At 38.1% G+C, this 24,337-nt stretch overlaps 1 protein-coding gene across 2 annotated transcripts in view; it reads left to right on the top strand.

Moving 5' to 3' along the window:
- Positions 1–1,950: 1,950 nt before the first annotated feature.
- uxs1 (UDP-glucuronate decarboxylase 1) overlaps positions 1,951–24,337 on the top strand; it is a 99,563-nt gene continuing 77,176 nt past the window's right edge. Inside the window, exons 1-2 of one of the 2 annotated variants that reach the window (XM_079880865.1) lie at positions 1,951–2,080; positions 2,423–2,546. In XM_079880865.1, the coding sequence (XP_079736991.1) occupies positions 2,459–2,546 (88 nt within the window). In that variant the 5' untranslated portion in view covers positions 1,951–2,080; positions 2,423–2,458. Of the gene's footprint in view, positions 2,547–24,337 lie in introns of both variants that reach the window. The other variant, XM_079880864.1, reaches the window with a different exon arrangement.

Here is a 24,337-nt window from a genome sequence, read left to right as displayed (position 1 = left end):
GTTGAGGGGGGTGAGATACATTTTGATCAACATGACATAAGCAATTGATAATGTAGGAAACAGCAGAGAATTGTACATAATCATTTGCATGGATGTACCAAAGCATTTGCAGCAAAGAAATGAGAAATTGCTTTTTTGATGTGCACAAGTGACACAGTGATGTGAAGATTGAACAGGTAGTTTTGAGAATTTCAATTCTGATCTGAGAAATGTACCAAAGCGACTGAGAAAACTGTAATGTGGTTGTGGATTATTCTAGCTCCTGAGGTTTCCTACATGTTTATGTTGGATTTATTAAAAGAATAATTACTGCTCCGAATCTTCAGCATTGTGCTTACTACAGTCACACTTCTTACACACTGAGCTTTTTAAATACACATCTCAACAGTAGGTAAAAATTTACTAGGTTTAGTCAATACTGTAATGCACAGAAGAAAACCTTCATTTGTAATTATACATTTATTTTTGTAGAAATGTGCTACATGTAAACTGAAAATTCACAACTGCTTGTTCATTTTTACACACTTTATTGTGTCTTCCCCTAACACCACGATCTTCCTATTGCTCTGCCATGACAAGCAACTGTGAATTTTTAGTTTTACACATTTCTACAAAACTAAAAGTACTGTATAAATACAAATGTTGCTGGGTTGTGATGTTCTTCCATGTTCAAAAATGCTAGTGATTGTGGATGTAGGCAAATTCCATACATATGATTCCAAGCAAGATCGCAAAAAAACAAAAAAAAAAAAAACAAAAAACAAAAGAAATGTCAACAAATACAGTGCTAAAGTCAAAGGAGGTATGCACACTTTACGCCATTTGGTAATATGGCTATATATAGGGCAGACAGGGTTGTAACACTTTTTGCTTCAGCATCTGTAACTCACTGAATATTTTAGCTAAAGTGCTCAAACTTTTATACAAAGTACTCACCGTACGTTGTAACACATGCTGGGGTAAGTTGTAACAATTAGACAAAAAAATGTCCTATAAAAAAACTGTATCGCTAGCGGGATGGTTGTGTTACAACCTACCCCACCCCATTCATCCATTATTTAGCTAGCTATATTAGCATAATGGTTTGAAATTAGCTGTTTAAAAATGCATCACATTTTGCCTGAGAAAGTGTTTAAGTACTAAACAAAATATAGTTTTAGTAAAAAAGAAAAAAACATTCTTACCTAAAAATCTTTTTTTTTTTTCTTTATAAAATCTGCATGTACAAAGCCTTGAGAACAATTCATATAGGATCTGTGAGGAAGTGGGTAAACTGAAATTATCAGAGGAATCATATTTCCCTTTTTGGTGGTGTTACAGCTCTCCCCATGTTACAAACATTCCCGTTTTCAATTCATTTTTAGCACTGTGTCTGGCTGGAAAGTCACACTTTTACAAAACTGTATTTTTTTTTTTTTTCAATTCAATTATTTTGTATATTGTTGTTCATGGTTATTTCAATACATGTCAGTGTTTTATTTTTAAAGACATTCGATTTCCAATGTAAAATCTGGATCCAGAAGTTTTCAGTTGAGAACTGACATAACTATTTTTGCCTATGCAATATTTATGCAAATAGCCTTTGGAAATTGTGCAGGTAAAAAAAAGTAAACATTGTGTTGGTTTTCTCTTAGGGCAGTACAAAGACCAACAAATAGTCAAATGAGGCACAAGGGTATGAGTCAACGTGGAAAATCACTGAAAATTTTACCATCGCTCCACTCATGTTATTCATGAATGGGCCACTGTTCTCATGGTGAACAAATCTGTGCTCGATTGCTTTCCCCTGACAACGCACAAGAAAGCATAGTGATAAAGCCTACGTCTTTTTATATTTACGCATACCATAAATAAAAGAAAAAAATGTTTACACGAGCTCGTCAGACACATGCATCTATTTGAGCAGAAAACAAAATAGTTTTACTTACTTGCTATCGCGGCAGGGTGGTTAATCGACAGCAGAAAGCATCGCTAATGTTATCCTGCTCTGAACATTTGATGTGGAGACGTTTTATCGCTCTATCGCTAAATATATACACCGCGGGACTCTTGATAAATGACATTAAGTTATCGATAAAAAGTAAGCATTGGACTAGCGATAGGATTTAAACAGAAACCAGTTATACTGCATGATATTACAGTAGTTAGTTAGCATCTCTAGCTACAGGTCCACAGTCATGACGCTACATTGCTAACTGACCTAAGAGAAATAACTGTTAACCAGGATGCCGTTTTACTTTCTTTAAGCGATAAACTGAATTGACCTGTTGAACATAAACGCGCTGGACTAACTTACTTTGATATTTTGTTTTGATGCGGAAATTGTTTTGAGAATAACTTAGCCTATTTAGCTTTGTGCAGCTGCTGTTTATTTGAAAGCATCAGGCTTGAATCTCATGTAAAGTATATGAGTATGTGATAGATGTGAGGAAGAGCTCAATGCCGTGTGTGCTGGAGGATGATGCGGATGAGCTGGATGATCACAGTCATTAACAGAAGAATGATGAAGATCCTGATCGCCCTCGCTCTCATTGCTTACATCGCCTGTGAGTATATTACAGTAACTGACACACTGACATGAGATGAAACATATAGGCTACGTACTGGCTGTCTGTCTGCTCTACTTTGTTTCTACAATAATGGGAAGCTTGGAAATATTTCCTAAATAATGTACTTTAATAATGGAAAGTTAAGGAAATGTATATCTCGCCTCCCTCTCAAATAGTTTTGAGTACCATAGTTCAAGCCCATTGGCCCAACTGAAGCATGGTATTTTAATGGCACTTCATAGAAGACCTTGGTACATGTCAGACATGTCATGGTATTCCTAAGGTACATACTTGTGGTATTACCCCACCACAAACAAACCAAAAATAATGTGGTAGTTTGCAAGGTTCCCACAATCAATCAAATCAATTAAAGGTGCTCTAAGCGATGTTGGGTGAAGGCACTTCTTGTTGACGTTCAAAGTAATATGGAGGCTAGCTCGACCCTCACTCCTCCTCCTCCTCCTCATCCCCCCCCCCCCCCCCGGAGTTCTCGCCACCTTTTGAACGCTTTTCCGATGTAAATTCGGGACTTCACGCGTTCTTTCTCCTTTTCCCTCTTCTTTGTTATTTGTTCATCAGAACGTCGTCTCTTTGGTCGTGTGTCGGCCATATAAAAATTCTCAAGAATGTACATTTTTAACGTTAGTCGTTGTTGTTGTCTAGGACATTTCTCCTCTAGCTAACTTCCCTCTATGCTTCTCTCTCCTCCACTCCCCACACCCCCCTTCATGTGCAGGCGCACTAACCCCCCAAACCCCACCCCCAAATCATTCTTGCCGGTTATTGGCTGGAACACTGTTTGTCATGTTTCGTGGTCCAGGCTGGGCCAGTTTGTTTTTCTTGCCGTTTGTGGAGCCTGGGCTGTCTACAGAGATGGCGTTTTTTTACAGTGTGTTCAGGGGACAGGCAGCTAGCTGATAGTGAGGAGATGTTTGCTGTATGTGCCTTAAAAATGCGTGACATCGCTTAGAGCACCTTTAATTTTAAAATTGTGATAAAATTATAAAACAATGTATTTCCTTCTTTAAATTAGCCTATTTAGTTTTTGAGTGCAGCCAGTGTTATTTTAGTGTACATTGTTGTGTTTTTATTAAGATTCTAAATAAAAATGTTATATTCGTTTGCATTTTTATTTCGTTAAAGGTTTAGTAATTTTGTCGTGTATTGTCATTTTTAGTAGTTTAAAAAAAGTGTTTTATTAATATTTATTTAAAATTTAGTTAGCCTAATTGCAATACATCAACATCAAGTAAAAAAAAAAAAAAAAAGTTGAGAAAATAGCCCATTTAATTGCCAACTATTTGGAATAAATCAAGTTTATAATTTATTTCAGTTATATTTAATTTCAAATAATGGAAATTATTTTTATGGTTTTAGTTTTACCTTACCCTGCTGCAGTCTTCCTTGTTCGCATCAACAACATGAATAATCATGATCATTTTTGTTAGCCTAACTCTTTCTATTTCTTTCTTTCTGTCTCTCTCTCTGTTTGACCCTCATATCTGTGTTGGTAAATGGGCTGACCAATATTAAAGTGCTGGCCAGCTGGGAGTTTTTTAGCAGCTGTTACTGTTTTGGCAGTGTCATAATTACATGTTCTTGGACTGTGCATCAGGCTTTGCATGTATCGATATGTCTGCAGCTGCTTTACAGCACTTAAAATGTAACCCATTTGCTTCTCATTCCTCTTTTATTTTTTTTTATTTTTTATCACTGAGGACATTGAACTCATTTAGTCAAGCTCATTAATTATATCTAAACTGTGTAGATAAAGTGTGCTGTTGAGTTTGTGTGTTTGTCTCCCTGAGAGTTAGAGAGGGTTGTTGCTGTTGTTAACCTATTTTTGGATCTGTGATATGAAATGGTCAACTTTGTGTTGTGACAGCTCTAGGGCAAGTTGCAGATAAGCTTCCATGGGTCACAACAACACCAATAATAATCCAATAAAAACATTTTCCAATTATTCCAATGACCTTCGTCTAGCATACACACAATTAGATGAGGAATCTGACCGACTTTATTAGCTTTGTTTGGAGGACAAGCATAATACATGAAAAATGAGATTGGAACATTTCAGTGTGTGATAAGCTCTCATTATGAATTAAATCAGTTCTGAAAGAGTATTATGTAGCCATCATTGGCCTGTATAAATGTATTATTATATTGTGCACTGCATAGGCTAAACCTTGTTAGTGTACTTTGAGCCACTTAAGTTAAAGCCCCTTTTCTATCTTCTCACTAGTGTTGTTACGATACTGGAATTTCCAACTTCGATATGATACTTTGAAAAATATCGATATTCAATACCATTTTCAATGCCACGGGGGATATGTACTGATATTCAGATCAGTTATCAAATTTTTTTTCGATAATTTGGCTAATGAATTGGCTCCGAAGTACAAGACAGTGTGGGTTTAGTGTGCATTAGGGCGCTGCACTTTGGCATTTTTAAGACATGGGACAGTCTTGCACACTTCCTTCCTGTCGCATGCACTCGCTCTCAAGTGGCCAAGACCGCAAGTGTGGGTATTTGGACAGGGCAAGTCTTTTGATAAGGACATAAAGCCTAATCGCTCTTTCGATTTTAGTTTGTTTGACAGCAATGGCGCAACATACGACATTAAAGACCTTTTATGAGAAGTTTAAATATATTTTTTCAGCCGCCACAGTCTAGTTAATGAATTGGAAGCACTGAAATCTGTTTGTGCGGTCAATGTTGGTGCAAAAAAGGACACTGATACAGCCGTAGGCCTACATCTGATCATGAACGCAATGACACAATGTGTTATTCTGATACACAGAAGACAATGATGTAGACTGAAAATGCAAAGAAGAATGGATAAAAAAGGAACTAGCCTATGACTTTATTTTTATGTGTTAAAGGGCCGGTCACACTACACTTTTCGTTCCATTGACTTCCATTCATACGCATGCGTATGCGTCAGACCACAATCCACCTGTGAAGACGTGTGACAGGTAGATAGATACGTCACGGCGTGACTTGGCTGAATTAATAGAATGATATTTTTGCACTAAAGTCGAGTATATTGTATTGTATATTTTTAAAATTGTATATTACTTTTTGTTAGTTGAATTCATGAAAAGACGCTGCAGAGCATGACATCATATGTCAGACCAATAGCTCTGTAAAGTTATAAAGCTGATTTGATCCTTTTTTAAATCAAAACAACATAGGCCTATTTGCTTTGTTCATGATAGTTGTTAGCAGTCTATAGTGGTAAGATTTTTGTGAGTTTGTTGTCATAGGGTTATATTTTTTTAAATACATCATGGTGCCCCCATTTTCGCAAACATATAATTCGCAAACATGCAGCTCATATTTATTTAATTAAATCACAGTCTTTGTAATGGTGCTTTTTTTTTTTTTATAAGAAGTCATTTTATAAGATTTATCTTTCAGTCAGCCACTAATGATTTGCATGTTAATCCTGAGTAAGATCAATGTATGACAAAGAAGGAGACCAGTGACCAGCTGAGGTTTCCATGAGGCTTTATTGGGGTCAATGCTGTGAAGTGTTGGTTGTGTCTAAAGCCCCAGAGATGGAGATTAAAGCAGGAGACAGGGGATCAGTGAAAATCAATCGGCTAATGGTCAGTGCTCTGGCTATCTCTTAGTAAAGCACAGCAGTGCGCACAGCATGAGCACTCACAACCAGGACACATATCTTTAAACATTCTGCACCATAGAGCAGAAAGTCACCAGAAGGCCACAGAACTTTGTGTTTATAAGAACATAGAGGCTTAGCTTTTTCACTAGAAAAAGAACGATTTCCTTTCCTTCTAACGTTTCCTTTACTTTGCCTGTGCAATGTGCTTAGATCCTGAGAGACATAAGGGACATCATGCACCACTATTGGTAATACTCGCACATTTTTCCCTTCTGACAATTTCCTCTTCACTAATGCAATCCATTCATCTCCTCCATGCTAAATGAACACAGCTAGTCTTTGCTACAGCCCCAGAACACCTGACTTTTAGAGTTTTCATTGACATCAAAAAAGCCCATAGTGCTGCCACTGGACGCATTCAAATTGCCACAAGAAACCGTAACCTAGTTTCCTGGCTTTTAAGGAATACAGGGGATTCGACCTAGTTATGGAATTGCATATGATGCAGTTCATTTCAAAATTAGTTTGTTATTAAGATTGCATTAAGATGTTTTTTGTCCCATTTGTTAGAGCCATTTAGGGGATTTACAGGGATTTATTTTCACTAAAATCTGTTTGTTTGGGTCACTCTTATTTAGGTTTTGTCTTTTTCCTAACCTGCTGATGCCATCCCTGTCTTTCCCCTGTCCATGCTCCACATCTCTAAAGGATTCCATGCCCTTTATGGGATAATCCTCTCAAAAACAGCCTGACTTTTGTGCCAGCTTCAATCTGCAGTAATTACCGGTTTGGCCACATTGTCATTCTGGCTGTATATGTAGAACTTTAAATGTGAAGTACAGTACGATCTAAGTATTTTATGACCCAAGTATTTTAATTAGGGCTGTCAAACGATTAATCGCGATTAATCGCATCCAAAATAAAAGTTTGTGTTTACATAATTTATGTCTGTGTACGGAGTATAATTATTTTCTATATATAAATACACACACATGCATATATATATTTAAGAAAATGTGTTATTTATATATAAAATATTTATATATAATATAAATTATATATAATATAAATATATATACACAGTATATACATGCAAATATTTCTTAAATATATACATGCATGTGTGCGTATTTATATATAGAAAATAATTATACTCCATACACACACATGTATTATGTAAAAACAAACTTTTATTTTGGATGCGATTAATCGCGATTAATCGTTTAACAGCCCTAATTTTAATTTATTCACCACATTTAATACTTTGGTCACCCAGAGAATGAAGGTAAATTTTGCTTAAGGTCCTCTTTGGTTTTAACAAACATAACCACACTCTTTTTAGAATTAAAATCTTCTAATCTTTTAAAATATAATAAAATAAAAATGTAACAGTTTCTTTTATTTTGTTTTCATTTTTTTGTTTTTTGCCATAAGTGTAATTTGCTGGTGGGACGGGGGGTTCATGTCCCCAGGACTTTTTACCATGGTCGATATTGTCCCCACCACTTTTTTAAACATCTGGCTGCATGGATGCACCTAATACAAAAGATACACCTCTAGTTGATTAGCAATTCATTCATTTCTGTTAAATAAGAGGCTAACTGGTGCTGGAATGTGTTGTTTTTGAAATCATGCCGAGTGCTTGTTGCCGCTGTTATTAGAGGCAGAAGGCAACAGTGTTCTCTTGGCACTCGTGCTTCACAAACAAGCTCTTCAATCTAGCATAATAGGCTGTTGCGGAGATTTGCTCTATTCGTTCCGGTGGAATCACCAAACAAAATACACACAAATGTGTCCCTGCTCTTTTTAATCACTGATGAATATCTTTGGTTTTAATGAGAAAAAAAGAAAAGAACTAGGCCCCTATACGCTGATTTCACGCAGCCGTTATTTTGAAATCGAAAGCGAGGCTCCGGTGGGAAGAAAACCGGAAGTGTCGCCTTTAATCATAGGAGAGTCGTGAATGCGATGGCGTATTGTTGTCTTTAATGATGTTGTGTCAATTCTAAAACTGTACATATATTTCTTTCATACTTTAGACTATATACAGTGAAATTCATTTATAAATAAAATATTTTTTTTATATAATTCAAAAAGTAAAAAAAGAAGCAGGAATGAACTATATACATATCCTATATTGGATATTAACATCCAATAGTGTAAATCGCGGCAGCAGCTTCAGGTTGGTAGTCCAAAGGCATTGTTGTTTATCGTTACTTCCGGGGTTTTTCCCACCGGAGCCTCACTTTCGATTTCAAAATGGCGGCTGCGTGAAATCAGCGTATAGAGCTGGTAAGTCCCGCCCCTTCCGCAAAACCCCGCTGGACCTCAAAGTTGAAAAACCGTCAATGCAAGTGAATGGGAGAAAATAATTATTTTCTGGTCCCGTTTGAATTGTGCCATGAATGTGAACATATGTTGTCTGAATTTTTTATATAACTTTTCGTGTAAAGAATGATACAATTTAGCGGGTAGAAGTTTGATACGGTTAGACTTTGTGTGAGAGCACTTTGTGGACTACAACTCTCGACGCGTTTGAAACGTCAACACCACTAGCACACGGACTAGCTCACGGATCCCGCTAAACATGGCTGTGTCTTTGGTGCACTTCACCGCCTTCTTTCAGGGAGAGGACAAAATCGTTGAGGTTGGCGAAAACCACGGGTAAAAGTCAACTTTATGGGATGACGTCACATGGCGACATGTAGTCTTTCTCGTTATGTCTTTTCCACAACTGCTAGCCGAAGAATCATACCATATACTGTCAAACTCGTAACATGAAAAGTTATATAAAAAATTCACAGACAACATATGTTCACATTCATGGCACAATTCAAACGGGACCAGAAAATAATTATTTTCTCCCATTCATTTGCATTGACGGTTTTTCAACTTTGAGGTCCAGCGGGGTTTTACGGAAGGGGCGGGACTTACCAGCTCTATACGATGGTGGATTAGGACCCACAACCTTTGGCACACTTAAAAATTCAACCACCAGTCCATTAGGACAAACAAATCTTTAATGTGAATCTACATATTTAAACTATCACATGAGTTCTGTGTCAATAAATTAAGCTCAATGTACTACTGAAATTATTTCTGGACATCGTAATGTTATTTTTTTGTACATTTATTATCGTTCATTTCTGATATAACCAGTAATCTCCACCCCCACCCCACAACACACATACACTCCTGTCCCACACACTTTTTAGAACAAAGATTTTGGGAAACAAAGAGTTGCACAACAGAGGTTTGTTTTTTTATAAATCATTTTATTATTCTTATTTTGTGAAGTATTCCAATTTTTTTTTTTTGTCACAATTTCTTCAAGTGAAACGGAGCTTGTAGGGTGTTTTCACACTTGTAGTCCGGTTCGTTTTGTCAATTGAAATCTTTTCTTTTCAAAATACAACATTGAAGAATACAACAGTGAAGAAACATCATTGATCATCCTCAAGTTTAAGAGGTTTCAAACTTATAAGTAATAAGAGTGTCTCTACTCAGAAACAAGTAGAGTTAATAACCCTCAATGAAATGCTTGAAAGAGGCAAAATGTGTGAACAATTCTGAGAAAAATTGTTTTTCCATAAAACAACTGTATATGTAATATACAGATATAACATTAAAACTACATAGTTTGCATTCACTTACATTCTTTCAAAAACAAAAGTTATGATCTTCACTTGAACAACACATTTTCTTAGAATCCCAAGATTTACCTACTTTTCTTTTTCAGGGGACCTGTACAATTATTTGCCAAATTGTACTTCCTGCAGATATAGTCTGCTAAACTATCAGTGTGAGGAAACATGTTATTTTCAAAGTGCAACAGTGCAAAGTTTCTCAGATCAGAAGGCAGAACTACGGACCTACATCAAAACAAAAAACTTTGGTTTGAATAACCAAACTTTATAGTAGCATGTCATCTCTTGGACAAAATGTAACCTGGGGCTTTTTTTCACAGTACAGTGAATATTAAAAAGTAATAATTAAAAAAAAGAAAAGAAAAAGTAGACATTCAGATGTCTTGTGTAGAGGAAGCCCCGTTACACTGTAACTGCCAGCTGATTTTTTAAAGACTGAATTTTAGGTGTGAGCTCACCCTTTCCCAAGTTAAGAAATACCTGCTGGATGAAGTGGAAAATGTTTTTCATGTTCTTCGGATAGTCCATGTGCAGGGCATAAATGAGTCCAAAGAGAAGACAGAAGGCCTGGGGCAGGTTTTCCAGCTCCATCACTAAGCTCCCTTCCAAAATGATGTACACTCTGAAAGGGTTTAGCTGTGGACTTTCTGAATCCAGGCAGTGGATTCCCACTGGAATCTGGTGGTACGAGTCCTTGTCATTGTTGACATCCTAACAAAGAAACAGATTGACAAGACATTATCATGCCAGTTAGATAATACTGTGTTGTCAACTAAAATTCAATCATTAGTATATCCAACTAAAAATGAAAATCACCATACAGTGTAAACTACACTGAAATGCATTTAAAAAAAACAATACCAGTCTTAAACAGAGTTCTTCGTTTGGATATTTTACACACTTTCAGCCCCAGTTGTGCACAAACTTTTTTGGTTAGCTGCCAAGCCACATTCACTGCTGTTTTGCTACCAATACTTGTAATGTATAAATCCATTTAAGGTAGCATTGTCCTTCAAACTCAAAAGACATTGGTAAAAGGTATTACTTTCAGTTGTACTTAAAGGCTTCGTTCACCCAAAAATTTAAATTCTGTCATTAATTACTCATCCTCATGTCATTCCAAATCTGTAAGACTTTCGTTCATCTTCAGAACACAAATCAAGATCTTTTTAATGAAATCTGAGAGTTTTCTGTCCCTCCATGACAGTCTGCAAAACTATCACTTTCAAGATCTAAATAATAATAATAACGTTATTTACAAAATGTATATCTCCAATGCACATTCACAAGAGCACCATAACGCATGGTTAAACCACTGGAGTCACATGGATTACTTTAATGATGTCTTTATTACCTTTCTAGGGCTTGGAAGTGGTAGTTGTGTAGACTGTCACTGAAGGGACAGACAGAAAGCCCTCAGATTTCATTAAAAAGATCTTCATTTGTGTTTGGAAGATGAACAAAAGTCTTACAGGTTTGGTAGGACATGACGGTAATTAATGACAGAATTTGTATTTCTGGGTGAACTAATCCTTTAAACTGCAGAATTATTTTTTTTTAGCCTATTTTACTTTTGTAGACAAATATTTTAAGTTTTTCATATCATTAACCAGTATTACAGATATTCAAAAATGTTAAAAATACTGAAAATAAAAGTCTGGGAGATACTGATTAAATGATTCTGAAAATTAGTAGCACACAGGCCACATTAATGGTACCAGTAACATTTAAAACCTATTAATAACTTACAGAGCAGGTCTTAAAGAATGCAGAAGGGTCATCCCCCAAAATGACTGGCAGTCCACGAAGGCAAAGGGACCTAACATCTGTTGGCTTTGTGGTCTGGAAGATATTGGAGATATTGAAGTTTGTTAGGGATGCTCGCATGTATGAACCAAATTACTGAGCTTCCCCCAAATTTGTCAGATTTTGTGTAATAAAGAACAGGGCATGACAAGATGACAAACAGGAAAGGAGAGAGGAGAGAAAAGGGGGAGAACGGAGGGGTAAAGGAAAAAAGATGAAACAAGAAAAATGGAAGAGTATAGTGGAGTGGAGAGGACAGGAGAGAAAAAAAATTGAGTAAGAGATTTAAGAATGGAAAGAAAAAAGAAAGAAAAGAAGTCCACAGGAAAGAGGAGAGATGAGAAAAGAATAAATAGAAGAGATGAGAAGAGAAGAAATGAGAGGAATTACAATAGGAAAAAGAGGGGGTAGACTGATGTAGACAAGTAAACCCACCTCTGACTGACGTAAAAGCTCAGCCAAAAGCTGGCCGGCGAGGCCTTTCTTCTTCCTGAAGATTTCCATCAGATTTGGAGAATAATGATCAAGTGAATCAAATAAGTTCTCTGAGATTTTTTTCCCACCACTCTGTTGAACTCATAATAAACCTAAATAAAGGTAAAATAAAACGTAGCAAACCATATTGGCTTACCGTCACCACATCTATGACCACAATGCTTCATGATTTCAGTCACAGTTTATGACATAAGTGGTCATAAATACCCATTTTCATTTATACATATGTTTATTCAAATACTTACCTGGCTTTCTGTAAACAGAGATGGCCATTGAAGAACCATCTTGCTGATGTCAGGCTTTTCATTGACAACTTTTCTGCTAAGCGCAAACGTCATGTCCATGAGTTTCTTAACAAGGGATCCATTTGGCTTTGTCTTTTTCATTTCATTGACAATGACCTGACGAACTCCTTTCAGGTTTTCAGCTAGGAAATGTATTTCCCCTTTCTTTGGCTTCTTGATGTCTTTGTTGGGAGGGTTGCTATCTGTAGTGTGCCTCCCACGTATACCTCCATTCACAGTGACTTTAAGTCGACCCATCTGGCGCATTTTGTTCCTATAATTTCCCATCTTGAATTTTAAACTATTTTTCCATCCTTCCCAACCAGAGGATGAGCCTTGCTCTTTCAGACATGGGTGTGATTGTACTAAGGCTTTTGCAACAGCTTCAAATCCTTTGTTGGATATGCTTTAAATTTATCCATGGTCTCAGCCAGCTTCTCAAGAATATCATGCTTCATCTCTTTCATTACTTTCAGATTTGTTCCATTCCATCCTACAGATACAGCAGGTTACCTTGACGAGGTCGATACTCGACATCAACAGAAAATTCTATAATGTTAAATATATCTGGCCACTGAAAACTTCTTTCCAGAGAGGAGTTGGACAGGATCTCAGTGTCTGCCTGGCTGCTTGTTTCACTAAAACATTCAGTTTCTGCAGGAATTGGTGTGAGATTAATTACAGGGATGATTTTGATGGTTGGTTTTTCTGGAAGCTCAGAGATATCTGTAAGATTGCACAGTTCATTGTTAAATTCCGGATCTTGGTACTGTAAAGTGAAGCTGTAGTTTGTTTGAAGATTGTCTTTGAGCCACTCAGTCAAATCTTCAAGTCTGTCAGGTTGTGTTGTCATAGTCATTTTTCGTATATCTCCCTCAGAGACAATAACTCTCATGGTTAATTTCTGTTGGACAGCCATCTGGGAAAAAATAAGATATTTTTAGCAAATAACATATCGTCTCAGCGTTACCATAAGTTCTCCTTGCACCTTGTATGCTGACAATGGGAAGACATCATTCAACATCATTGAGGTGGAATCACTGCAGAGAAGTTGATAAGATCTCAAATGCTCACAGTACCATGCTGTCATTCTGTGGCAGACAAACAAAATTTCTGTGTTAGCAGTAAAAATCTTCTCAATCTGGGCAAATTCAGAGAGACCTGAGCATGTGCTAGTAGAGAGAATCATGCCTGGATGATACTTGATACCATCTAAACAGACTGATGATGCATCAAGAACTGATCGAGACTGTGTAATGTTTTGAGCAATTACACTCTGAACATTCAAAGGGAAAGAGGCAAGCAAAACTGGGGTGACCTTTGCCATCTCAACTGATGGTTTGAAAAATGAGCTACAATCAAGATGGTAACTGATTGCTCTCTGGTGTTTGGTAGCAAATGTCATTGCAACATTTTTGAAATTCTGAGTATTGCGAATTGCCTTTTTAAAGAACTTATGCTTTCCCTCAAATCACATTGTCCAAACTTCACACAGGGGGCCAAATTTCTTTATTAGATGAGGGTAATGTTCCATATAGTGATGTTTCGGCTTTAAATGAAAATCTGGAAATGTTGACTGCAGCAGCTGTCTGTGCTCTGCTATCTTACATTCCAGGAAATGCAGTGTCTCTTCAGTATGCCTTGGTGCCACAGCTAGCTCAATAATGTCTTTGAGAAGCATGAGTGTCATCACCCTCAGGGACATATTTACCAATGAGAAACGGAAGGAGCCGTATGAGACACCAATTCTCATGGGCATTTCCACCAATGGTCTCTTTGATGGAAAATCCATTAGAGAGAGCTGTCCATTTTGTCAGTAAACCTGTAATTAAAGTACCTGATGGCATGATTTAACACTTCTAGAGTAAAATAAGTCTTGCCTATCAGGTCTTTAAGACACAGGGACAACTCAGTTGGAACAATGCCTTCTAAGACATCATGCATGATGTCAAGAGTGTAACCAGTGACCACATGAAAGTGATCAAGATTCTCAGTTAAAGGACAGGCTCCTTTCACACCATAAGTTCGACTCAATTCTGGGTCCTTCCTCACTTCCTGCACCTGCCTATCATGGGAGTCTTTGTCTCAGAGTTGAAAGAAACCAGTACGTACCTCTTGCTGCTGAGCGTCACCACTGCTTGCCAAACAGAATCTGCAGAACTTTTTAACAGAGAAGCTCTCCAGGAATCCTGCAAGAGAATGGGCACCTAGATTATCAGCTGCAACAAATAAGGCTGTACCTCTCAAAGTTTTACCTAGTTTCTCCAGGTAAACTCCATTTTGCTCCAATAGCTTTATCATAGATAAGAGGTTGCAGAACTTTTGCATAACCACACTTTTTGACAGTGGAGGTATTGCATAGTAGAGCAAGCTGGATTGAGTTGAGGGTTGACCTATATTTTGCAGGTATGTTGGTAATGACCCAGTATACAGCACACATCTTGTGTTTCAGCTTTGATGTTCCAAGAGGATTGGCGATTTCAAAGTCATCAATGTAAAGGCCAAGAGCAATTGTGAACTCACTACTTGTAAGAAGAGTTTTTATTAAAGAACTTCCTATCTGCGCACAATCTGTATTCATGTAGCAGATGGACTTTTTCTGACATAGCACGGTTTAACACGTCAGTTTTGTTAAGCAACTTCTGAAGCATGGATAGAATGGGGACATATGGAAGTGGTTTTCGGTCTTTTTCCACAACATATTCAATGGGGTTTACCAGTGGAAACTCTCTGCATACATAGGCTGCTCTCCTTTTAGCAGTTCCTAAGGGTCCATCTTTGGCAAAAAAAAATCGTCATGTTACTTTTTGACACTTTTCATCCATGTCAGCATATTTATTTAGCACGGCCCTGACTCTGTTTTGCAAAAGTGGCTGTGATAAGCTGTTCTATAACTTCTTGCACAGAACTCTCTGGAATGTGCAAAATTATTTGCATCTTTAACAGAAGACATGCCAAGTTATGCTCAAGCTAGGGCTGGGCGATATGGAGCAAAAAATATATCTCGATATATTTTGCTATATCTCGATATACGATATATATATCTCGATATCTATCTTTACAGGAAAAATACCCCCCCAAAAACTACTGCAAAAACAAATATACCACAAAGTCTTTTTTTTTATTGAAGTGGAAAGAGGTAGACAGTTCATGTAGGAACAAAGTGCTTCTGTGACATTTTTTAAAAAAAATCCCTGTATACAAAAATAATAATTTAACTGTAAAATAAAGGAAGAAATAATACATATTGCCTTCTTTTTATTCAAAAATAAAACAACTCAACTCAACTCAAGCTCATCTTTGCATTAACTCTGTTGTAGCCATCAACAAATAGCCAAAAAACAAGTTTGTGTAACTCTTTTACATTTTAATATTTTGAACAAGGAATACCAATCTGTCTACTGTGTCAGGCTTAAGTGCAGCCCTTTGACAAGTAACTATATTTCCACTGCAGCTGAAGATCCTTTCAGAAGGACTGCTAGTGGCAGGCACACAGAGGTACTTTTTTGCTAGGGTGCTCAGTGCTGGATAGGCAACCTCATGTTCCTGCCACCATTGTAGTGGATCTGCCTCCCTCTCCAAACATAGACTGTAAATAGCTTGACAACTCATTCTCAATGGACTCGCGAGGTGTGAATAAAGAAGAGTAAGGGGTTACATCTTGGACAAAGAACCTGGCTAGTGTTTTTTTCTTTTTAGCAATGGGGGTCACAGAATCTGATATGACACTCTCTTAGGCGAACTGAGGCACAGCTTTGTCAACACCTGCAGAGCTCCCCTGATCACCTAGCAAACTCTGTGCTTCGCAGATGACCCTCTCTTTCAATGCAACCAGTTTCCCACTGCTGACATATTTCCCCCAAATCCGTGGGTCTATAAAGGAAGCAATATCCAGCAAGTCACTGGTAGAGGGCTCTGAATACTTTTCATTTAAGTAAGTCAGGATGGTGTGTTTGATGGGCTTTGTTAGCTCACTGTCACCTTCCTCAGGAGCACAGGTCTTACGTATGAGAGTGTCACATACTCCTCGCCTGACAAAGCGTCAGTGAAGTCCTGCAGGGGCTTCAGTGCTCTTTAGATGGCCTCTAGCACCTCTATGTCTTGCCAGGTAAGAACCAGAGGTCTTGTTTTCTTGTCAGCAGACAGGACTTTGGCAAGAGCCCTTTCCTGCTCAAGGACGCGTTCTACCATTTGTAGACGTGATCCCCACCGTGTGGTCGACTCCGTACTGAGCTGATGAGCTGGTAAATTCAACTGTGCCTGCACTTCGGCCAGCCCCCTCCACTTTTTCCAGTTGTAGGAGAATGCGCTCACAGTTTTCTTGCACAGAGAAATGGCCCGTGTGATACGAGGGTCTTGCATTCCATGACCTGTTACACAGTAAAAGCAAAAATGAAATAAATTGTTTTTAAATGTAGTTTAATAGCTCAAGCCATGAATTGTCTCTTAATTTTGTGACTGTATAAGTATATATGTATAGTTTCTTTTTAATTTGTAATAAAGTTACACACCCCCTTCCACCCAACCAAACATTTCACACCCAGGCAGTCCCAAGCAGACTAACCTACATGTGCACACAAGCCGCGTTTCCATTACCCTTCAAATTGCGCAAATTGAAATTGCGAATTAAAAATACGCTCAATGGAAACACGTCAATTTCGCAAAAACTCCCGTTTATCGCAAAAAAGTTTTTACGCTCTCATGAGGTGGTTTTTCAGGCAATTCGAAAAAGGAATATTTCGCAAAACTGCAATGGAAACAGTTTTTGCGCATTTACAGTCACCTGACTTAGAAGACGCGGTGTGTTTGAGGTCCATGTATAGCTACGCAAATAGGCCTAATAATTATTTTATATTATTTTATTTTAACATTTAATAGGCTATATTTAGAAGACGCTTTTATTTAGAACAAAGCGTGAGGAGCGCGCACTGCATGGCACGGAGGCGCGGGCGTGAACACTTGCATTTTCCTATCAACAGTGGAAACAACTTAAAAATACTCTATCATTTCTGGCCATACAGAAAATAATAATACATTATTCTCAACTACTTTTATTTGTGTAAACTCACAATAACAAAATAAAACGTTGTGCTTTTGTAAAGTAAAAGAAAACAATCAGACGCACTTTCATGATCTCCGTAAACTGGAGCGCGAGAACTGAAACAAAATATAGGCTAAAGCTTGAAATGTCCACTTTAAAACGAACAAATTCGAATCGAAAGCTAATACCTTCTGATTTTGTAATTCGTATGAAAGGTGCATTTCTCTCTAAAAGCGCATCTGCTTAACAGCGGAGATGGAGATGTGATTTTAGCCAAAACAATAGTTTATTAATAATATTAATGGCTCTTCTCATTCAGCACTGCGGGAAAACATCAATTCCAGGTTCTAATTTGGCCTTAGAAAACCAGTAAAATCGAGATGTTTTCCATATTAATTTGTGACTATTTTAAATGTTTAATAAAGGGGCAAAAAGTCATAAACAAAAATCTGAAAATTCTTCGATATTTACTTTTTTTTGCGCAGCAGTTGGTGTAGCCAGTTCAAATTAAAATTTTGGTGTTCAACTTTGCGTTTTAAAAAGACAACAACCGTTCATTTTTCGTTTTTCAACTACGGGTTAAAAAAGGAAAAACGAATGGACACAAAATAGCCTACATGGATCGTTTGGACAGAATACGAGACAGAGTTCTTTATTAAATTCATTAAAAAAATAATAATAATTAGACTATAGGAATACTGGATTCTAAATCTCAAAGAAATGCCACAATCAAAACCTCGGAGCAGAAATGAGGGCGAAACACCCAGAAACTCCATGTGTCGTTCGCATTATAAGGGTCTTTCCCTGATGCTTGGATAACACGCCACGTACTCCTTCCATTAATAATAATAATGTCTAATGCGTTGGCTGTGATATTTTATAAACCAACGTCAGTTGCCGTGATTTTTGGAATGACTTATCGCGAGAGAAAAAAGGACGTTTTAGTCGCATAACATCGGTTAATGGAAACACCGTCATTTCGCAATAGTTTTTTATCGATATTTAGATAATAGCGCAAAACATTTGCGCAAATCTGTAATGGAAACGCGGCTACAGACACACGCCCATGTAAGACCAGGTATATTGCACTCACCAATCGCCAAATGTAGTCTGTGACCAAAACATTGCATCCTCTGCCAGTTGTTGTTTTGGACTGCGCAGACGATATTCGCTCCATTGTCAGTGGTAATGGCCACGGGTCCATTTGGATTTAACATCCAGGTTGTTGTTACGTCTCTGAGGGCCTCTGCGATATTTTCACCCGTGTGATCTTGTGGGAAATAAGTGGTTTGAAGGCATGCGCTTTTAATCTTCCAGTCCAAAATATGATGTATAGTGACGCACATGTAAGGCTTGCATGTCCTGCTGCTCCACATGTCTGTAGTCAGGGCATAGTAAGTAACCTTCTCCAATTCAGCAGCAAGCCGCTCTCTCTCCGTAGTGTACAGTCGCGGGAGTTCTTGTCTCGCAAAGTAATGCCGACTAGGTAAACTGTATCTTGGATCAAGTGTTTTTAGCATGCGTATAAAGTAGGGCTGGGCGATATATCGCATGGCATTGTTAGGCGCATCTCGTCAGTAAAGCCGGTTCCTTGATTAGTAGTAAATCGCCATCACCTGCTTTCAGATGGAGCGGCATTCACTACAAAGAACCGTAGTTAACTGACAAGCTGAGCCATATCGCATTAATATCGCGGACGTATCGCCTGCGATAATTAATGCGATATGGCTCAGCTTATTAGTTTAATAGGTTAAAATGTCACGACCTGTTTAAAGCTTGTTATTGCTCACAAACAGCCCCTCAACAATAAAAAAAAAACTCACAATAAACAGATGAAAAAAGTCAGATGAATTCGTCAGGAGATCGAGCGGGATCGTGTTCGCCGCACGCAAGTGAAAAGGGTTTTTGGGGCATATTTTTGTCCCAAACTTTTTAAAACAATGGTTTTACAATACTCACAAACATCATTTTGATGGAGAGAGAGAGAAAAAAACAAATGAACAGACGAAACTATGTCTGCTAAATTCGCCTGTCAGGTGTTCAAGTGGGACCAGTGAAAAAAAGTCCAAAATTACTTAAAACAACGTTTTCACTACTCACAGACAAAAATCGGTGAAAAATAGAAACAATAAAACTGGCTAAAACATTTGCTTTTTAACTACTCACCAACATCTCTACGAATTCGCATGCACTTTCAACCACGAGAAAATGGCGTTGCTTGCCTTACTTGCAACAGCTAACTCTGTGTGTGTGTGTGTGTGTGTGGCGGGTGGGGGGAAGGGGCGTGGTCAGTACACAAACTTTACAATTTTAATCCATTAAACTTAAAGTTTTCAACACATTCAAATATGTCTACAAAAGTAGTAGAATTCACTTACATTTTTATAGTAATGCATTCAAAATTAAATAATTTAAGCATGCTGTAATTAAATTGTTAATTAGATATAAAATCTGGGCTAACAGTGTAAAATATGTAAAGGAGTTAAAACAGTGGCAGGAATCACTCCGTCACACACACACACACACACACACAAGATGTGCTCCGAGGAGACACGGTTCTGATGCCTGTACCGAACTGTAATGTGCAAAATAAAGTTCACATGTTCATGACGTCCTCATATAGTGAGATGGCAGATGCTGAAAACACCATGAACTAGGGGTGGGAATCTCTAGGCACCTAACGATTCGATTCGATTACGATTCAGTGTGGTTTCGTTTAACTTTAGTTTCATTTGCCGATTGATGTTTCTCGTATGTAACACAAGTTGCAGCTCTTTTTAATTGGACAACGTGGTGGTCGCACCAGTGAGACCTCTTGTCGCCCATTTGGTTGCAGTCTGGAATCTTACTTGCATAAAGTGTGGCTCTTGTCCAGGCCCTTTTTCCCTTCAACTTCATAAAGCCAAAGTTAAGCTAGATTTTAATGCAGGGTTCCGGTCGGATTTCTCGCTCCACCATCATGCGTTTGCTGTTATGTGCACAGCTGAACACCACAGACTGTCCAGGCGCCTTTTGTGTTCCGTCAACATTAAGTTATCAATTAAGATTTGAAAATTGATTTTTGCATTTGTGATTCGATTCAGAATCTTCCACGTCCGCATCGCGATGCATCAGTTTTATCCCCCACCCATACCACAATCCATGTCATGTGTGTTTGACTATGTACTAGATGAAACTGCGCCGCTCACAGTTAATGGTCTGATTATAGATGGTATATTTAATGATGTTAGATTAATTATAAGTGATACATCTTACATTATTTAGATCAGTAGTTCTCAGGCTTTTCCTTTATTTTATGCTGCACTAAAATTTGTGGACACTCATTGGGGTTTTTAATTGATATTAACCCTATGGGGTCGGAGGTATTTTCTGGGCCCTGGAGATGTTTCGTCCTGACATTTGTGCTTATTTCTGTAACTTATAACGTTTTCATGGCTAAAGTTTGATTACACTGTACGCAGTACAATCTCTGCTACGATAATCTGTAAAATATTGTAGTTTTGAGAAAATTGTTCATTGTTCATTCATATATTTTTTTAAGTCACTGAAATAAGGCAACAAAACCCATACTGAATATTTGTTCACAAGACTTTTGAAAACTGGATCTTGCAGCCTTGATTTTTTTTGCTTCAAAACGATGTGAAAATCATCCTGCCCACTCATTCACGTAAAACAATGATTTCAGATTTGTAAGAAATGTTTTGTGTCAGAAAGGCTGTATGCAAGGAGGTGTTAATGATCATGAATATTGAATATGAATGAATATGAATATTTGTTTCACACCTGGGAAGACAAAATCCCTCCCCTAATTGCCCTATCAGGTGAATCGGACTATGAGTATCACTTGGTCTTTACCATTATTTCATATTTCTCTATTGAACTTTCTTCTCATAAGACATTATCTCATAACATTATTTATGCCATTGTAATTGCATTCATGCCACCTCTGAGCCGCATGAAACAGTGTATAAACATCTAGATATAGCTTGTGCTCTGCAGTGCAAAGACTGCTTTTGCTGATATGGAGTTTATTTGATTGAATTGATTGCTTTATTTATTATGTTAGATAATAAAATTAATGGAATTTTAAGAATTTGACACAAAACATGACATATTTAAAAGGTTTAGAAAAACAGTTTCTTTATGAAAATCACTTTAAGGCCCTTGGAAACTGTGTTGTACATTGCTTTAAAATACAGTAAGTAATACATTCATTAACCTGAGCTTTAGTTAATACTCAGCCAAGACTTTAGACGCATAACTGCAATCACTTACACATATTATGTAGTCCGAACATCACTAGAGACCACAAAACCAGGGTGGAGAAATTCAGAAAGATGAATTTGGGTCATATGGAATGCTACTTTGAGAAATGACTGTTCCAGTTTTTTTTTTTTTTTTTTTATCCCTAAAGAGGCCCCAGGTTCACAAAGAGAGTGAGAGTGACCTTGACAAACCAGTCCTCCGCTGCTGCCTACCTGCCCCAAAACACAATTTTCATGCCCACTGACTGGCAGCACTAAAAGTAATTCAGCCTCTACAACTAAGGACTTGATTAGATTTAATTGGGCATTTAAAGTCTGTATTATTTTATTTCCTGTTCACTTTCAGAAACTTTCATTTCTAAAAGTTGTTGCGATACGGAAAAAATCCATACAGTCTCTTTCACTTTTCCAAATGTTCCGAAACCAATGAGGAAGTAAAGGGCAAATTATATAAAAGAGAGAGAGAATCAAAAAGTGCAGGTTATTTAAGTGGGACACACGCTGCCTGAAGGCCGGTCGCTGTTATTTGTTGCTGGATTTTCTGTGTGCGCTGACCGGGTGCGATCGCAAAGTGACAGAGAAATAGAGCTCTGCACGGTTCGCCTGCCTGGTGCAACATAACTCCAGCCTGTTTCACCTGCCACAGGTATTAACACTGATGTCCATCATCTTTTAACCCCATGCCAAGTTTCCAAACTCTTTTCCAGGCCCTGAAGGTTCTGTGGTGTGGCTGCAACGCAGCCTGCTTCACGCAGTCAACACTCACACACACACGTGGGAGAACAAGTATTTGATACACTGCCGATTTTGCAGGTTTTCCTACTTACAAAGCATGTAGAGGTCTGTAATTTTTATCATAGGTACACTTCAACTGTGAAAGACGGAATCTAAAACAAAAATCCAGAAAATCACATTGTATGATTTTTAAATAATGAATTTGCATTTTATTGCATGACATAAGTATTTGATCACCTACCAACCAGTAAGAATTCCGGTTCTCACAGACCTGTTCGTTTTTCTTTAAGAAGCCCTCCTGTTCTCCACTCATTATCTGTATTAACTGCACCTGTTTGAACTCGTTACCTGTATAAAAGTCACCTGTCCACTCACTCAATCAAACAGACACCAACCTCTCCACAATGGCCAAGACCAGAGAGCTGTGTAAGGACAATTGTAGACCTGCACAAGGCTGGGATGGGCTACAGGACAATAGGCAAGCAGCTTGGTGAGAAGGCAACGACTGTTGGCGCAATTATTAGAAAATGGAAGAAGTTCAAGATGACGGTCAATCTCCCTCGGTCTGGGGTACCATGCAAGATCTCACCTCGTGGGGCATCAATGATCATGAGGAAGGTGAGGGATCAGCCCAGAACTACATGGCAGGACCTGGTCAATGACCTGAAGAGAGCTGGGACCACAGTCTCAAATAAAATTAGTAACACACTACGCCGTCATGGATTAAAATCCTGCAGCGCACGCAAGGTCCGCCTGCTCAAGCCAGAGCATGTCCAGGCCCATCTGAAGTTTGCCAATGACCATCTGGATGATCCAGAGGAGGAATGGGAGAAGGTCATGTGGTCTGATGAGACAAAAATAGAGCTTTTTGGTCTAAACTCCACTCGCCGTGTTTGGAGGAAGAAGAAGGATGAGTACAACCCCAAGAACACCATCCCAACCGTGAAGCATGGAGGTGGAAACATCATTCTTTGGGGATGCTTGTCTGCAAAGGGGACAAGACGACTGCACCATATTGAGGGGAGGATGGATGGGGCCATGTATCGCGAGATCTTGGCCAACAACCTCCTTCCCTCACGAAGATGGGTCGTGGCTGGGTCTTCCAGCATGACAACGACCCGAAACACACAGCCAGGGCAACTAAGGAGTGGCTCCGTAAGAAGCATCTCAAGGTCCTGGAGTGGCCTAGCCAGTCTTCAGACCTGAACCCAATAGAAAATCTTTGGAGGGAGCTGAAAGTCCGTATTGCCCAGCGACAACCCCGAAACCTGAAGGATCTGGAGAAGGTCTGTATGGAGGAGGTCTGTATGGAGGAGTGAGCCAAAATCCCTGCTGCAGTGTGTGCAAACCTGGTCAAGAACTACAGGAAACGTATGATCTCTGTAATTGCAAAAAAAAGGTTTCTGTACCAAATATTAAGTTCTGCTTTTCTGATGTATCAAATACTTATGTCATGCAATAAAATGCAAATTAATTACTTAAAAATCATACAATGTGTTTTTCTGGATTTTTGTTTTAGATTCCGTCACTCACAGTTGAAGAGTACCTATGATAAACTTCTACATGCTTTGTAAGTGGGAAAACCTGCAAAATCGGCAGTGTATCAAATACTTGTTCTCCCCACTGTACACACACACACAACGAGTGAGTCAATTATTTTCTTTCTTGTCCCCCCCCCCATTCTCTTTTGTTGAAATTGAATACTTTCTACAAAAACTTTTGAGATGTTTTGTGAATCAAGTGACTCTTTTTGGTGAAATCAAATTAAAGTATAAAATTAACTTTAGCAGCAATCTCCTCGGTATTGTTTGTTTTCAATAGTTTTTTTTTTTTTTTTTTGGGTCATTTGAGACATTGTGTAACTGTTTTTTTATTTTGTTTTCTTA

The sequence above is a fragment of the Squalius cephalus genome (genome assembly GCF_949319135.1).
Source record: "Squalius cephalus genome assembly, chromosome: 9".
In the NCBI taxonomy this organism is placed as follows: Eukaryota; Metazoa; Chordata; class Actinopteri; order Cypriniformes; family Leuciscidae; genus Squalius; species Squalius cephalus.
This window is presented reverse-complemented; position numbering and strand designations above follow the sequence as displayed.